Source organism: Microcebus murinus, chromosome 15 (assembly GCF_040939455.1).
Source record: "Microcebus murinus isolate Inina chromosome 15, M.murinus_Inina_mat1.0, whole genome shotgun sequence".
In the NCBI taxonomy this organism is placed as follows: domain Eukaryota; kingdom Metazoa; phylum Chordata; class Mammalia; order Primates; family Cheirogaleidae; genus Microcebus; species Microcebus murinus.
The window spans coordinates 7,583,054-7,601,541 of NC_134118.1; the positions used below are offsets into that span (position 1 = coordinate 7,583,054).

An 18,488-nucleotide genomic window follows, 5' to 3' on the forward strand; every position below is an offset into this window, starting at 1 on the left:
TATTTCTATCGTATAGTTCCAATATGCGGACTACAACTGAAGCATTTGTGCGGTGAAAACTCTTAAAGCCTACAGGATACAGCTTTGCATGCTTGGTCTATCTGATAGTGATTCCGTTTTTTCCTATTTACTTTGCTCATCTTCGTACAATTTAGAGTTTAGCTGTGCGTAATATATTTAGTTTTGGATTTGAGTTTTTGCCAAACATCAAAACGAAAAACCCTTAATTTTCACGTTTTAAATGTTTTACTTTTAACACTGTAAATCTATATATCATACCTTAGCCAGTATCATGAGGCCAGCAGAGGCTCCAAGACAGGAGGAATATAAATCTTTGGATTGATTGGTTGGTTGCTTAACAGTATTACATATGGACTTTTTTATTTAAAAGAATTTAGAATTTCTTTAGTCCTGTATGAGATAAAGTGGAATTTCTATAATATAGATTAGAGAGTTATAGAACTCTCTTCCTATAATAATCTGTAACTATTAAAAACTTGAATTTTTTAACAGTTTGATCATCAGACCTTAGTCATCATAAACCCAACCTGCAACCTCATTCCCCTAATTTATTATTTATTATTTACTCTGTGTTAATTTCTTTACAGAAACAAGTTTTTCCCTGAGTCAGTCATCAGAAATATTATGTATCAAATATTGCAAGGCCTGGCTTTTATCCATAAACATGGTAGGTTCTTTTTAAGTCTCATTTCTCTGCCTGTTTAGGTTACTATCAAGATTGTACACAGAAATTATATATGAACTGTTAAATAATATTCTATTGGATAACTACAAGTTTGGGGTATATGCCTATACATATGGACTTTTTTATTTAAAAGAATTTAGAATTTCTTTAGTCCTATATGAGATAAAGTGGAATTTCTATAATATAGATTAGAGAGTTATAGAACTCTCTTCCTATAATAATCTGTAACTATTAAAAACTTGAATTTTTTAACAGTTTGATCATCAGACCTTAGTCATCATAAACCCAACCTGCAACCTCATTCCCCTAATTTATTATGAAAATGAAAAAAAAAAGTTCTTGTTTTGGAAAAGATTAGACTGCTTTGATCTAGCATGACCAATTATTAACATTTAAATAGTTTAAAGCACCCTCGTAGAGTGTTTTATAGTTTTCCTTAATATTTACATTTAGTTGTGTCTATTCCCTGAGTAGAATTCAAGCAAGTAGTACTTGTTCTTTTTTTTTTTTTTTTTTCTTATTTTGAACCTACAGCATATCTGGATAGTACTTGTTCTATTTTCTATGAATTTCTTGTTTATATATTTTAATTTATGTAGTTTTTACATATCTATCAAACCAAAGTAATTATTAGTCTAAAAAGTAAAAGTGATTATTTTTAATGAACATTTGTTTAGAATCACTAGATGTGTAGATATTAAACTGGAGACTTTTGTGCCATACCATTGCTGCATTCTGAGCATAGGCTCTCAACCATTGCTATTGGTCTCCTTTCATGTCTCATCATATATTTTATATTTTCTTTTGTCCTTTCTCCTTTAACTGCTACAGAAAATAATTTATCGTCTAGAAATGCTATTCAAGATTCCATATAAGTATTTTAAGAACATTTCTCAATCCTTAATTTTTTATTTTTTCCATATAAACTATTGGGGTCTTTAAAAAGTCTAAATCACATGATAATATACAATAATCTACTGGTAAATATCAGTAACTTATTACTTACATGGAAATAAAAATGTATGTTTTTTTAATTATATGGTTCCTGATCTTTAATTTGTTTTAAACTCTGATCAGCATGATAAATCTTGATATTTGTGTGGGTTGATTTATACTATGAGCAACTTACAAAGCATAAGGGGTTAAAGGAGGAAGTTCATTTAGAATTTAAAAATTGTGGCTGAAAGTAAATAACATATGAATAGTCTAGAGTTGACTATATAGTTGACTGCATAGTGATTTGGGAAACCAGGCTTTAAGAACAATTAGACATTTTTACAAAAGCCAAATTATTCTTGCTATAGTTAAACATCTCAGATTTAATACTTCAATAAAATAGATATTTTTAAATAGTTGCTGTCAAAAAATGAGACTAATATTTAGTTAAAATAGAACTAGATTAGTAATATATTAGGATGAGAGAACCTCAACTGGACAGATATGTAACTGGCTTACTTCTCAAAGACTTTATGGACTAATGTCACTTTGCTCTACCATCATGTTTCTGTTCCTGTTTTTGCATTATGAAAGTGCAATTAATTTCTCTTGGACATTAGTGAAATGTATTTTACCAGCTGTTTTGAGTAGGAATCCCACATAAACTTGGAATACCAAACTTGTTACACATGTCAAAAACGTAGAGCCCATGCTGGCTTTGAAGTGATTGAAAACGTTTAGGCTTAGAAAATTTTCCTAGCCCCAGAGCTACATGAAAACCCTCTTCTAATGACCACCTACCATCTTCCTGCCTCATAAGGCCATTAGAATACCATCTGTGTACAAATAGTATGCTTTAGAGCACCCTTAGAAAAAGACTCCCTTAAAAACAAATCTGATTTGCAAGAAGGGCTTTAATTTTTTTCCCCTAGGTTTTCTGTCTCATTTTCTTTGGGATGCTCAGTAGCTTTTGGTAACTAACCATTTATTTTTGTATATTGAATTAGTAATATAAGCATTACAATTATTTGAGTTTTCAGTGACACAGCTATCGAGAATTGAACTTGAGATAAAATAATTTTAAGTGAAGAAATTGGTTATAACGTGTGGAGTTCCATTTTTGTCTAATAGACTTTTTAAACAAGTGGCGTATACTCAAGGAATCAGCTACACTGACTTAAGGCTAATTAGGAAGTTCTCTTCATGCATTTTTAGGCTACTTCTCTCTGGGCTTCAACCTACTCATCTCTTACACAGTAGTGATAACAATACCTCCTTAAGGTAGTTGTGCAAATTAATGGAGATAAATCATAATGTAGGTGTATTTATAACAATGCCTGAACTTACTGGAGTCACAAGTAAAAATACATGTGAGGCCAGGCACGCTGGCTCACACCTGTAATCCTAGCCCTCTGGAGGCCGAGGTGGGAGGATTGCTTGAGCTCAGGAGTTTGAGGTTGTTGTGAGCTATGACGACACCGCTGCACTCTACCAGGAGTGCCAGAGTGAGACTCTGACTCAAAAAAATCTAAAAGAAATTTTAAAAATTAAAAACATACATTAAATGGGTAGTTATTTGTAATGATCTACATACCGTGTCAACTTCCTTGCCAAGTCATTTTGAAAGCATGGTCCTATATCCCATCACTTTATGCAATAAGTGGTTTCTTTTTTAAGATCATGTCTCTAATTATAAGCTAAATTATATTGTTTATAAATCAAATAAAGGTATGTTTAAACATGATTTATTTTTTTTGTCTCTCTGTGTTACCAAGGCTTTTTTCATAGGGACATGAAACCAGAAAACTTGCTTTGTATGGGTCCAGAACTTGTGAAAATTGCTGATTTTGGACTTGCAAGAGAATTAAGGTCACAACCACCATATACTGATTATGTCTCTACCAGATGGTGAGTAGTTTTATGCAGCTCTCCTGAGGCCTAAGTCTATGTTGAAGTTTTCCTATAATGAACAATTACATATCTTTCTAGAGGCTCCATATAGAACTCAATTTTGTAGTCTTTAAAGGGAGAGGATTGGTTCATTACTATTCTGATCAATGAAAAAAAAAGGAAAAGAATTTCATTATTCATTCAACAAGTATTTATTGAATACCTACTATGTGCCAAATATTATTTTAGGCACAGGGAACATAGCAGTGAACAAATAAGAGAAAAATCTTTGCCTCATGCTGCTCACATCACAAACAAATTAAAAATATTATGAGTCGCCAACATAGCCAAAAAGTAGAAACAACCCAAATATTCATCTCCAATGAATGGATAAATATTCCATATACATATGATGGAATATTATTCAACAATAAAAAGATGAAATACTGATTTACGCTCCAACATGGACGAACCTTGCAAACATTACCTAAGTGAAATGAGCTAGTCACAAAGGACCAGATAGCCTACGATTCCACTGATACGAAATGTCCAGAGTAGGCAAATCTATATAGAGAGAAGTGGGTTAGTGGTTGCCTAAGGCTGGGGACATAGGAAGATAGATGAATAAGAGGCATGGGGTTTCTTTTGGGGTTAATGAAAATGTTCTAAAATTGATTGTGGTGATGGATGCACAGCTCTGTGAATATACTAAAAGCCATTGAATTGTATATTTTAAATGGATGAATTGTACATTATATAAATTATATCTCAATAAAGCTGTTAAAAATATTTGTCTAAGTACAGTAAGTCATCCCTTAACTTTGTCGATAGGTTCTCGAACTGCACCTTTAAGTGAAACAATGTATAACAAAACCAATTTTCCCATGAGCTAACTGATATAAACAAGAGTGAAGTTCCTATGGCATATTTCTGGTCACAAAAATGTCACTGAACTTCTAAATAAAGATCAAAACACTTCTAATACTAAACATTGAAATAAATGTGAGCTATACATACATTTCAGAAAGATTAACAAAAACAAGGAAAATACTTATTTACCTGTTTTTTCCAATTCAGGGTTGTGGGTGGCCCGAGCCTGTCCCAGTAGCTTAGGGCCAGGGCAGGTTGGACACTGTCCCATCACAGGGTGCACTGACGCACACACCCGTGCTCAGACCACACAGACACACCAGTTCACCTGACGTGCACAGCTTTGGCATGTGGGTTGAAACTGGAGGACGTGGAGAAGGCAATGTGCAAACTCCGCATAGACAGGGCCACGGCTGGGAAGCAGTTTTTTTTTCTCATCAACGTTATCAGAAAACGTTGAACATAGGGATGTTATTTGAGGACCTACTGTACTCTGAATGAAAGCAAAAAGAAAGTATTATAAAACATTTGGACTGAAATATTCATACATTTCAATATGAAAAAAGGAATTAGAATTGAGACTATCTTCCATTTACCAGACTTCGTGTTGGACTTACCAGGCACCTTTGCTCTTATAAATATTTGTCTCAATTATCAATATTTTTGTCTACAGAGAGGAGTCAATTGAGGGCACCAGTACTTTCAAAATGATACATAGAAGAAAAGAAATCCACCACTCAGGGATGATCTTTGTTAATCTTTTGTTTTCTGTCTTCCATGTGAATATATACTGGATCTAATAATGCTTTGTTACATGGCTTTTCTCCCTTTTTTCTTAATACATGGGGCAGCACTTAATTCCATATTTATTCATTTGAATTCCTTTCTTAGGCTACATGGACATTTCACTTACATTTGTCTCCAGCCCTACCCATTTGTGGTCAGGGAACATGTGTTATGTCCAGTTGTCCCCAGCATGTTGTACAAATGCCTGAAACACAGAAGGCATTTAATCCCCGTTCCTTGATTGAAACGCATAACCAAACAGAGCAGAATGCCACTGCCCATCAATGTTTCAAATTACAATCAAAATAGCCATTTTTGTTTTGTTTTCTATTTTCATAGGTTTCGTGCTCCTGAAGTTTTATTAAGACCTTCAGTTTACTTGTTTTGTTTCCTATTTTCATAGGTATCGTGCTCCTGAAGTTTTATTAAGATCTTCAGTTTATAGCTCTCCCATTGACATGTGGGCTGTTGGAAGTATAATGGCTGAATTATATACATTAAGGCCACTTTTCCCAGGAACAAGTGAGGTTGATGAAATCTTTAAGATTTGCCAAGTTTTAGGGACTCCTAAAAAAGTAAGTACTCTTGTCCCTAAATTATAACTTTTGATAATTTATAACTTGCTACTTGGCTTTTAATTGTATAATTGGTTGTGGGTTTTTTTGTTGTTATTATTGTTTTTTTGGTTTTTTTTTTTGAGACAGAGTCTCGCTTTGTTGCCTGGGCAACAAAGTGAGTGAGTGCCGTGGCGTCAGCCTAGCTCACAGCAACCTCAAACTCCTGGGCACAAGTGAGCCTCCTGCTTCAGCCTCCTGAGTAGCTGGGACTACAGGCATGAGCTGCCATGCTCAGCTAATTTTTTTGTTTCTATTTTTAGCTGACTGGCTAATTTTTTTTTTTTTTCTATTTTTAGTAGAGACAGGGTCTCACTCTTGCTCAGGCTGGTCTCAAACTCCAGACTTCAAGGGATTCTCCTGCGTTGGCCTCCCAGAGTGCTAGGATTAATTGTATAACTTTTGATTGTAACTTTTGCCTAAAAATATCTGATATTTTACTTTTAAATAGGCACATACTTTAATGGTTAATTTTCTTATCATCTTTATATTTCTTTTTATCGGGGCGGGATAAGGATTGCAAGAAGCCAGAATCCCACCAGACTGAAGAAAAAAGGTGCTTTTTAAAAGAACTTAACGAAATTCTGTATATAGAGAGTGTAACTTTGGGTTGATGACCAGCTGACAGCTACATAGACAACCTGCTTAGGCTTGTTCCTACCTGCTCTGTGATTGTCTGTTGGCATCAGCTCTTTAACTCTTGGTGCCTTGGACCTTAACCCTTTCTTGTTTCCTTTTATATAACTCTGCCGTGGGTATTCGACTTCTTGAACTGAGTACTTTTTGATTAACTATTATATTTCAGCTAGACCTTACTTTCTGAGATATGCTTAATAAGTGTAAGTGTGTATATCCTAATTAAATTAGTATGTGTCTTGTTAACATTAGACAAGAGAATGTAGATATTAAACCTTTGACATGATTGTCACTTCCCAGCTCCGTACAATTTTTAACACTGGATGGCTATATATAATACATAATTAGGATCTTTGTAGTAATCAGTAATGCTTTTTGTAAAGCATTTACCCTTATTTGTTCAAAGTCCTCCAGGTATCATCATCATCAAAACCAGACAGGAGTTTAATATTTTGAAATTTATTAAAGTACTTTCTAATTTTTTCCTGTCATTCAATGTTCTTTCTATGCCGTTTGTAGCATTGAATGAATTGTATATGTGGTCTGTTATTTATATGAATCAACATTAAAATGTTCACACATGAATGATTTTCATATTACTATTCTGTTTTTAAATGGATTTCTAAAAACAGTTTTTCTTTCTGCTCTCTCCTACCCACACTTTGTATGTTCCTGAAACAGAGTGACTGGCCAGAAGGATACCAGCTTGCATCCTCTATGAATTTCCGCTTTCCCCAGTGTGTTCCTATAAACTTAAAAACTCTTATTCCAAATGCCAGTAATGAAGCTATTCAGCTTATGACTGAAATGTTGAATTGGGATCCAAAGAAACGACCAACAGCAAGCCAGGTAAGATGAATCTCACTGTTAAACCTTTTTAAAATTTTGAGGTTTTACAAGGTATGTTTTCATTTACAAAGACAAGTCTATTCTCAGCCAAAGTTTTAGCAAGAGAATTAAGCGCTAACGCCCTAAGGCATCCAGTATATATAATGAATTAATTTCTAGGCATGTAAGATCCATGGGAAAATTGCAAAAATAGGCAGTGCAGTGGTTGTCTGTTTTGTGGTTCAATGAAGAATCCTATGTGGTTGGAGCTGAAAGGAATTAATCTGTTATGATAAAAATTTATACATGTGACAGACTAATTAAGAAGGAACTTGTCATGGGTAGCAAAAAGGCATCTCTTTAATCATTCAGCACAGTAGATTTTCTATGCCGTCCTTATGCGTTTTTACGGTTTAGAGCTGGGATTCTTCTTCTTTTTTATTTTTATCTCAAGAAAATATGAGACTACAAACATTTTGGTTGCCTTTTATATCTTTGCCTCTCCCTAGCAAGGGTTAGAGGTATGCCCCTCCCCTCCACAATATTCACCACATCCCTCAGATGTGGGTCTATTCTTGCAACCCCTGAATCCCTGGTGAACACCACCACCATAGTGTTAATCATTCAGTACCAATTTGATGGCGAGTACATGTGGAGCCCCTTCTTCCCATCTTGTGTCACCTCACTTTGGATAATGAATGGCAGCACAATTCACTAATACAAGGATGTGGAAACAACTCAAGTGCCCGTCAATTCATGAGTGGATTATTAAAATTTGGTATATGTTTACAATGGAATATTACTCAATTTTAAGAAATGACAGTGAGCTAGCACCACTTACATTATCCTAGAGTTGGGATTCTTTTTTTTTTTTTTTTTTTTTTTTGAGACAGAGTCTCGCTTTGTTGCCCAGGCTAGAGTGAGTGCCGTGGCGTCAGCCTAGCTCACAGCAACCTCAAACTCCTGGGCTCGAGTGATCCTTCTGCCTCAGCCTCCCGGGTAGCTGGGACTACAGGCATGAGCCACCATGCCCGGCTAATTTTTTATATATATATCAGTTGGCCAATTAATTTCTTTCTATTTATAGTAGAGACGGGGTCTCGCTCTTGCTCAGGCTGGTTTTGAACTCCTGACCTCGAGCAATCCGCCCGCCTCGGCCTCCCAAGAGCTAGGATTACAGGCGTGAGCCACAGCGCCCGGCCTGAGTTGGGATTCTTGATCACTTGACACAGCAGTGTCATCCCTCCCTAGGACTTGAGTAATAATGTTCAGTCTCTGGGTACCACAATAGGGCAGCACTGTGACGCCACACTTTGTTCCTTTGTGACTAACCTGCTAACATCTACACATGCATAGCAAGTCTTCTGGCCTTTAAAACACCATGCTTTTATCTCAAAGGGTTTTGATTAAAAAGTGATAAGGTTTATTGTATTCTGATTATTGAAATATAAATTACATGTCAAAATTACAAAAAATTATTTTGCTTGTTAAATTAAACTTGAGAAAATGCTTTCTGAAGGTCATCTGGAAGAACAAATGGGAAAGAATAGTCAAGGGGAGTTAAAACAAGAATAAGTAATTAGAGTGGTGATAGGGGCAGACAGCTTGCCGCATCAGATAGTAGAGTAATGTGTAAGTGACAATAATAACAACAGTGAAACTGTTGTCAACTGGCATCCAGGTTGACAAATAGCTCGGTGTTCCAGAACGTATAACTCAGGAAAAGATAGATGTGGCATCATAAATGGGGGAAGGACTATTCAGTGAATAATACCGAGACAATTCACTAACTCTTAGGGAAAAAGTAAATTTAGGTTCTTACCACTTATTATACTTTACAAATAGGTAACAGAAGGATTAAATTTAAAAATTATAAAACAAAAAACTTTAAACTTTTAGAAACTAATAGAAAGCATACATGCATGCTCAATCTCAAGGTAAGAAAAATGGGTATAAAATTTATAGAAGAAACCACAAAAGGAAAACTCAGAAGATTTGATTACATAAAAATTAAAATTTTTTCTATGTGAAAATCTTAAAATGGAAAAAAGAGATAGCAAAATTTATTTTTAACAATTATGACAATGTTAGTATCCTTAATATAAGGTTCCTACAAAAACATAATAAAATACTGAAATGTTTGTGTATTTTCTTATCTTTCTAAATATTCAAAGGAAAAGACATACAAATTACCAAAAATATTTTTTGAATGTTCAATCTTTGTTTCTTATCATAAAATGCAAGTAAAGATGAGATACCATTTTACATCTCTCTTAGTAAGAGAAAGCAATTTTGTAATATATATATATATTTTATATATATATATATATATATTACAAAATTGTAATATATATATATAGAGAGAGAGAGAGAGAGCCTTAAAACAGAAAGTTGGATATTTAGGCTCAAAGATGTTTAAGTACAATTGAAAACTACCCATTGAAAGTTAGTCTCTAAATGTTTCCATATTTAAATTATGTACATCTTTAATTTGGAATATATTGCCACCATTAACAATGAATGTTTTAAAATTAAAAAAAAATGTAATAATTTGGCAGATATCTCATGCTCAAATGCTATTATACATATAATATGATTTTGTTTAAAAATATATATGTTGTATGATGAGGAAGAAAATACTGAAAAGAAAAATATCAAAAATGTTAGCAGTCGTTGTCTCTGGGTGTTGAGATTAGAGATGATTTTTATTTTCTTTTTGAGATCATTTCTTATTGTCTGCAATGATCACTTACTCCCTTCATAAATAGAAAAAAATGCTAATATTATTTAAAGTTTCCCCTTGGAAGGATGGCAGTTGATATCTTAAAAGGGAAGAGTTGTTACAAAGCCTTGAAATTACAAAACACATCCTGAAAGGTTCCAGCTCCAAAATATACATTATTAATTTAGGAGCACTGACATACTAATTAATTAATGTGACTTACTTCAGAATTTGAGTACCTTCTGTATGCTAGGTACTGAAGTATTTAAATTATGTCTGTTGCCTTCCACTTAGCAATATTACTATAGTTATACATCAGTTGCAGTAGGGAACATCTTAAAAGAAAAACTCCATTTACTTCTGCCAAAATATACCTCCCTGCCTTTCCCCTAACCCTTAACTAACGCTTTCTTGTGCACTGTTTCACAGCCCTGCTTTTAGTGGATGCAGAAAGATCTAGTTAGGGAGAAAGCTTGGTTAAGTTGTAGGATTCAAAGACCATCTATTAATAAAATACAGAGCTACTTTCTTTTCCTCTGAAAACTGCCCTTTCACGTGTGAGAAGGGATTAATTGTTGGTCAAGGCTGTGTTGCCACACAAGTGGGTACGGGCTGAGGGCATGGGACCAGGGCTTGGCACTGTTAAGGAGCCCGTCCCCAGAAAACAGGAACAGCCAGAGGCAGCAGGGCTGGGAAATTCCCTCCTTTGCCCAGGTATAGGATGCTGAGAAGGGAATTTTTTCACAGCTTTGTGGCATGGAAAGCTTCAGACGTTCTCTAGAATATTTTCTCAATTTCAATCCTAACATTTCAGACCAGATAACTCTTTGTTGTAGGGGACTATGCTGTGCATTATGAGATATTTAGCAATGTTCCTGGCCCTTTAGACACTAGGTGCCAGTAGCATTTCCCCACCCCATCATCATAATAAAAAATGTCTCCTAAAAAATGTCTCCAAACTTGCCCCAAGTTGAGAACCACTGCTCTAGACTATGCTACCCAGACATCAGGGGGTTCTTTCTCCTCCATGTAAGCAGTTGGAAAAATGATCTAGGTAAAAATCCAGTGATCATTTTTATTAGTATTTTTGTATTTTCTTCCCATAAATGTCTTTTCCTTGCTGGTATATTGATAAACACATATGTATTTGTAGTCTCCTTTCTTAGAATTTTTTTATTGTTATACTAAGGCCGAGAGTAACCCTGAATTTTATATACAGCTGTGGCTAATCATTTTCAATAAACTATGTGGAAGTTTTTCTTAATTCTTAATGCCTTTTGATGTACTCTGAACCATGATCAGTGTCTAGTATTTTAGAGTGAATTAGTCATATCAATAACCAATGCTTATAGATTAGATTTTATTTTATGCAAAAATCTTTAAATAAATAGAACAGTTGTTTTGCCTAGGTTTTAAAATTACAAGTGAGATTTTATATTTTTTCTACTCATACTTTTAAATTTTATTAATGAAATTTATTTCTCAAATCATTTCTTTTCTGGTTATATTTTAGAACTATCCACATAGGGACACTGGATGGTGGAAAATATGGGTGCTTTCTTGATCTTTGAAGCTTATGTAGGCTAATGCTAAATGCCTAGCCCAGTGCCAGACAATCATAGTTTATGTGCAATAAATTTAGGTGGAACCACTTTCCCTTTTTTGTTATTTCCATGCTTTTTACAGGCATTGAAACACCCATATTTTCAAGTTGGCCAGGTATTAGGCCCTTGCTCAAATCATCTGGAATCAAAACAGCCTTTACACAAGCAGCTGCAACCAATAGAACTGAAGCCATCTTTAGTTGAACTAGAACCTAAGCCTCTGCCAGATATAATTGATCAGACTGTCGGACAGCCTCAGTCAAAAACCAGCCACCAACCGCTGCAGCCCATTCAGCCACCACAGAACGTGAGTGTCCAGCAACCTCCACAGCAACAGAATCAGCAGAAACCGCCACTATTTCCAAGTATCATCAAAAACATGCCATGTGTAAGTAGCCAGTAATGACACTTGACATGAAATAGCTTGACTCGCACAATTAGGATTCGGTTTCAAGACATTTCTAATTATGTTGGGGAAGATATAAAAGAATTATGCTATGTTAAAACCCCCCTGGTTCCTCTGATAGAAGTTTGGAATGAGATAACTTAAAAATTCTAATATGGGTAATAAAGAGAAAAACTTTCAGAATGAAAGTAATAAAGTTTGCATGATACAGACTTCCTTTAACAGTTCATCTTATGGAGAAGAATTCAAAGAAAGAATGAAAAAGAATCGGGTACTCCAGAATACTGATCCTAAATCTTAAATATTTTAACAGTACTGCAATTTTACAGTTTTTAAATGCTAATGAACATCAATAGAATAGGGTTTTTTTGTTTGTTTTTGTGAGGCATAGTATAAAACTTCTTCTTCCCACTTCTTTTGTTCTGTTCCAGGAGCTCATCAAGTGCCATATTATTTAGCTGTCTCCTTGGGGTGTACACTTCCAAATGTGTTTGCATTATGGCATTCTAGGACTGAAAGAGATCTTAACACTGTATCTAATTCCTTATCCAGTCCCCTACCACCCCCACCATCATAGTATAAGTGAAGCTTCCTTACCCCTCAATAGCAGTAATTACAGTCTAATATACTATTAATTACTTGTTTTTCATGTTATTGTTTATTATCTGGCCCTTCCTATTAGGATGAAAGCTCCACGAGGTCAGGAATGTTTGTTTTGTTTATCAGTATAGCCCCAGAACCTAGAATGGTGCCTGCCACATGGTAGATTCTCAAACAGTCCGTCTGCCTCGGCCTCCCAGAGTGCTAGGATTACAGGCATGATGTCCACACTATTTTTAAACCTCCAGGGTTCTGGGGAATCTACTTCATCTTTGGGACAGTTCTGAACATTCTTCCTTATGCTGAGCTAAAATCTGGTTTTCAATAGCTTTTGATAAAATCTAATCACTCTTCTAGAAAAGGCAACCTTTTAGATATTTGAAGATCGCCCTTGTATTATCTGCCCTTTACCTAGGAAAAACATCCCCCTTCCCGGACATGCTCTGAATATGACATCATTCACCAACCACTGAGTGACCCTAAGATCTTGTGTGTGAAGGAGCCTTTAAATCCTCTCACCTGCCTGTTTCCCACCTGGAATGAGGCTGCCAGAGATAGACGGACAGAGGGTAGGGAGGACAGAGCAGGATGAATCTCCTCCAACATTCCAAAACCATATGTTCACTCCTGCTCCCAAGGTTTGCATTCCCCCCCTTTTTTTCTTGGCACATCAAATGTTGCCTCGTACTGAGAGGGAAGAAAAAGAAGTTAATATGTATTGAGCAGCTGCTCAGTGCTATGCACTGTGCTGGGCGCCCATGTGTGCTCTCTCAGTACCTAGTAACCTAGCCCTAGAATTTGACCTAGCCAGTAAGTTCAGAGCTGGGACTGAGCATTCTGTCAACTAAAATGTCTAAGTCTACCTGAAGCATTTATAAATTCTTCTGCTAAATCACATATCCTGTACCTCTACTTATATATTTGATCTCTAGGATTCAAAGAGTTGCAAGACTTCACTTTTATGTCTCAAATTTCTAGTTATTTTTGAACCCTTATTTTTTCTTCTCAGTTTGGCCATTCCAGCTTATTGCCACTATGGATTTGTTTAGTTGTTTGTTTTTCTCCTGTGTCTTCACGATGAACAGAACAGCAGGGAGCCTTTGGGCAGGCCACTAGAACCTTGTTCTAGATTGATATTGATCCATTATTCAGTAGTCTTGGTCAGATTATGGAACTATGTACTGATCTACCTTTGCTGTCCTTTCACCACTTTATTTCAGTGGTAAGGATGCCATGAAACATCCTGTTACTCACTTGGCTGAAGTGGACATGCACTACAGCCAACACATTCATTTTTTGCTCTTTATGAAAAATGATGGGCCTCTAAGATTTACCATTTTTTCCTAGTATGTACAAACATTCTCTTTAATAATTTTTAGAATTTTTGCCTTCATCCTATACCAAACTTAATGTAGAGTTTGCAAAATATCCTCCTCTACTTTATGAAAATAATTTATATTATTATGATATTATATGTCTTCCCAGACATACATGCTTCTTTTCTGTCACTGACATTGTTCAGCAGTGTTCAGCATCAGTGCCCTAAAATACAGTGCCACGAAAAGGAGGCTTGAACTCAGTGAAGTGTGTTGTCTTATTAACTCTACTCATCTGGAGCTTCACATCTTTGTATTCCCTTCAGTCTGGAGATCGTTGTCTCTGGCAAAGAAAATAATAGTATGGAAGTGGACACTTTTTGTCATCATCCATTATTATCAAAGCACCAGCTTCAAGCAATAGCATATCAATTTTTAAAGCATCTTCTTGCTGCCAACAAAGCTGTATTTGGCTGCCTTCCTTCCAAGCTCTATTTGCTGGTTTTGAATTGCCTTGGTGATTTTGCTGTTTATATGCCCCAAACCACTCTATGAATTTGTATAAAACCAATTCATTTTCTGTCCCAAGTCAGGATGTCCACATTCCTTATTTCTGTTAATGATGCCACCATTTTGAGACAATCAGACTCAGACTTCCCTCTCTGTGTCCATTAGGATTACATTCAGTGACTTATGACAGAAACCCCAACCACTGTGGCTTAAACAATAGGGGTTGTTTTTCCTCACTTAACAAGAAGCTGGGTGGCAGGCACCCTGGAGCTTGTGCAGCTTCCAAAGGAAACAGGCTGGGCCGCCTTCCTGTTCCATCGCCCTCAGCAAGTGGCTTTCGTGGCTGTGGCCATGAGATGGCTGTTGCTCCTTTGGGTGTCATGTCTGCATTGTAGGAGGGGGAAGAGTGAAAGATACTGGTACATGCCAGCCTCAGTGTCCACTCCTTAAGGCTGTCTCCACTTGGGAAGGGCGCTAAGGCTTTGAGAACTTAAGTCACTTGCCCAAAGAGACACAGCCAAGCCTCAGTTTTCTGGATCCTTCACATCAATAAAGGGTCGACTCAGATCCTAAATATTCAAGTCTCCCCCCTTACCAAAGTTCACAGATCTCTCTCCTTTAAATACCTATTATAATTTTGGCATTTACTACCTATTTTTGGTAATGCATTTAAATGTGTGTGTATGTTGTCTCCTTTAGTATATGGAAGGCTCCTTGAGAATGGGGATTCTTAGTGTCTAACACTATAGCTCATGCATGAAAGGCATTCAGCACGTGATTAAAGATTATGATGACTGACTTTTCACCACAGAAGCCAAACGGCACACTGGGTCATAAAAATGCAAGGAGGCGCTGGGGCCAGGCTACCTTCAAGTCTAGAGACAACTGGGAGGAGTTTGAGGATGGTGATTTTGGAGCCTCCCATTCCAAGAAGCCAAGCATGGGCGTTTTCAAAGAAAAGAAGAAAAAAGATATTCCATTTTGGTAAGTTCTCAAATTTCTCAGGAAAAAAATATTTTTATCATGTATCAACTATATTTTACTCATTAAATATAAATGAATGTAGACCTTAAAAAAAAACATGGCTTAATTAATATTGTTCTCTTCTACAAAACCCAAATCCTTATGCATACCTCTGAAAAGTTAAGACTCTTCTTACAGGAATGATTCTCAGTATTAGTGGGTGAGTGGTGTGTGTGTGTGGGGGGGTGTGGCTGTGTGCGTGTGTAGGAAGGGGTTCTTGTTCAGTTTTTATGGTGCTGTTGTGAATTGTGATCATCATTATTCCCATTTGAAATTCACAAGCCTATTTGCAGAAAGAGAGCACCATGTACAAAGTTAGTGGTTTCTTCTGATGGTGTTAAGACTTAATTATTAGCTTGCTTGCTATACTAAACTTTTTTGATCATTTTCTGAACTTTCTGGAAGTTTAATATTTCTAAAAGTCCCTTTTCTTTTTACAAGTTAGATCCTTATTAATACATTATTCATCGTCAAAGTTAGGTTAGGTTAAATTTTGGTGAACATTTTGGAAAAATACTTTCAATTTTTTTCCTCTTTGGAACAGAAGAGGCATCAGGAGAACAGCTGTGCTGTGAGTCAGGGAAATTGTCCAGTAGCTGTCTGGCAGGGTATAGTGCAGACTTTGGGGCACACATACCCTCGAAGATGCATGAAGACTCTCTAGAGGGGACATATGCTTGGATAATTCTTCTACAGTCAATTTCCAGATCCTCACGTTTCATACATACCCTTTCCTAAAATACATGAACTTGAGGATATGCCTACTTAATTCCTCTCCCACTTGGAAAGTCACATCTTTCAGCTATTTCAAATCTTACGTGACACTAGAGGCACTAAGCAAAGGGAGAAATCAGAAGACTGGCGCCTTTAACTGAAAAGGCTTTCTGTTGTTTCTTGTACATATTTCTCTTAAGGGAAAAACCCTGCATTAGAAATAGGGCACAGTAGTCTGCCCTTATCTGCAGTTTCACTTTACATGGTTTCAGTTACCTATGGCACAGTTCAACTAAATATTTGCAGAGAGAGAGAGAGGAGAGAGAGAGAGAGACCATATTCACATAACTTATTACAGTGTATTGTTATGATTGTTCTATGTTATTATTATTGAAGTTAATCTCTTACTGGGCCCGATTTATAAACGTCATCATAAGTATGTAGGTACATAAAGGAAAAAAGACAGTATATAAGATCTGGATATAGTGGATCCAAGATCCACTGGGGGTGTTAGAACACAGCCACTGCAGGTAAGGGGGGCTGCTTTATTTTAGCCTGTGCTGGGAAGCATGTTGATTCACAACTAACTGAAGCACCAGAGGATAGTCATGCATATTCTTTTAAATGTATGAGAATGTTCTCATTCTCATACTCATCTCATAAGGACCATCTCATTTTTCAAAACCCATACATAAAAATCTTATATATTTTTTGAAGATTCAGAGTGTTTTATGGATAAGATAGCTAAAACTTATTTTTATCAAGTATTTGTATGGTATTTCTTGGTATTTCTTACCATGCAATATTCCAATTACAGTCAATCTTCACAATATGTTGCTTATAAAACATTTACTTTTTTCTATCTGCGATTAACAAGAAACAAGAAATAAATTTATTTACAATGAAAAATTATAGATGTCAACTTAAAGATGTACAGGGAGTTATAGTTTTTTAAAAAACAATTCTTTGGGTCTAGGAGCAGAAGAGTGAAAGGAGAGGAAAGTCTCCTTGACTTTGAGGAGAGGAAAGTCTTTAGAGTGAGCAGTTTGGGAATGGGGTAGACTTTCAGTTATGGTATAACAGCAGCAGGAAGGGAAGGGAAGATGCCAGAGGTGGGCAGGGCTGTTTCCAATGAAGTGGATGTACCTGGGTCAGGAACTACCCCAAAGTGGGTGACCAGCAGTTCAAAGGGCCATTAGTGTCCATTTCCAAGGGTGTTGACTTGGTAAGTAGAATGTGGCAGTGTGAATTTCTAGGTGGTAACCGAAGATTCTCAGAATGAAGACAGATGATAGTGTAAAGTTTTTTGGCTGTGAAAGAAGCAGACAGAGAGAGTGGGGCCAAACAACGTGGCTTTATTGAGTGCTCCCACTCGGGCCTCAAGAGAGGGAGGGCCCGAGAAGTCGCTTCTGTTTGGAGGGGGGTGCAGGCCTTTATACTGTTTGGGGCAGGCTAGGGACTTTTGTTGGGAAGAGCTGGGGATTTTCCACTGTGACCTTCCACGGTTATTGAGAAATAGGAGGGACTAGCAGTATTTGCGGAATCTAGGAACTGAAAACTTTCGGGTTTTTTTGTTTTGTTTTGTTTTGTTTTTTGAGACAGGGTCTCACTGTGTTGCCTGGGCTAGAGTGCCGTGGCGTCAGCTTAGCTTACAGCAACCTCAAACTTCTGAGCTCAAGTGATCCTACTGCCTCAGCCTCCCAAGTAGCTGGGATTACAGGCATGCACCACCATGCCCGGCTGATTTTTTCTATATATTTTTAGTTGGCCAATTCATTTCTTTCTATTATTATTATTATTATTATTATTTTTAGTAGAGATGGGGTCTCACTCAGGCTGGTTTCGAACTCCTGACCTTGAGCAATCCGCCCGCCTTGGCCTCGCAGAGTGCTAGGATTACAGGCGTGAGCCACCACGCCCGGCCCGAAAACTTTCTTATCTGGGTGGACATCCAGGTGTTGTTGTTTTCAGCGGGGCCTGGCAGTTGTCCTTAGCGGGTCTGGTCTTGTGAGCCTTTTGTTTTTGATCTAAGGTGGGGAGGGGGGCCTGCCACCTGCCTTACAGATAGGAGTTGGGTAGTACATTCCGGCCCCAGTAACAAGGAAGCCCAGTTGGAGGGTCAGTTGTGAGGAGCTCATTACAGCACACAGGAATGGGCAGCAAAACAAGTTACAGCCCCATCCTCTGGTAGTGAAGGCTGCCTCAAGCACTGCTGCTTAGTTAAAATGGCCTCAGGAACAAGACAGAGCTAAGCCTGGAAGCTGAAAGTCCCCAGTTCCTAAACAGAAAAAGGGCTGGGGAGGCAGGGACTGAGTGGCAGAGTCAAT

The 18,488-nt window shown here is 36.8% G+C and overlaps 1 protein-coding gene across 3 annotated transcripts in view; it reads left to right on the forward strand.

Moving 5' to 3' along the window:
* LOC105865211 (serine/threonine-protein kinase MAK) overlaps positions 1-18,488 on the forward strand; it is a 74,211-nt gene that overhangs the window by 33,142 nt on the left and 22,581 nt on the right. For all 3 annotated transcript variants that reach the window (XM_076010456.1, XM_076010457.1, XM_012753647.2), the window contains exons 5-10: positions 609-688; positions 3,418-3,550; positions 5,592-5,763; positions 7,120-7,287; positions 11,675-11,980; positions 15,236-15,408. In XM_076010456.1, the coding sequence (XP_075866571.1) occupies positions 609-688; positions 3,418-3,550; positions 5,592-5,763; positions 7,120-7,287; positions 11,675-11,980; positions 15,236-15,408 (1,032 nt within the window). The remainder of the gene's footprint in view (positions 1-608; positions 689-3,417; positions 3,551-5,591; positions 5,764-7,119; positions 7,288-11,674; positions 11,981-15,235; positions 15,409-18,488) is intronic.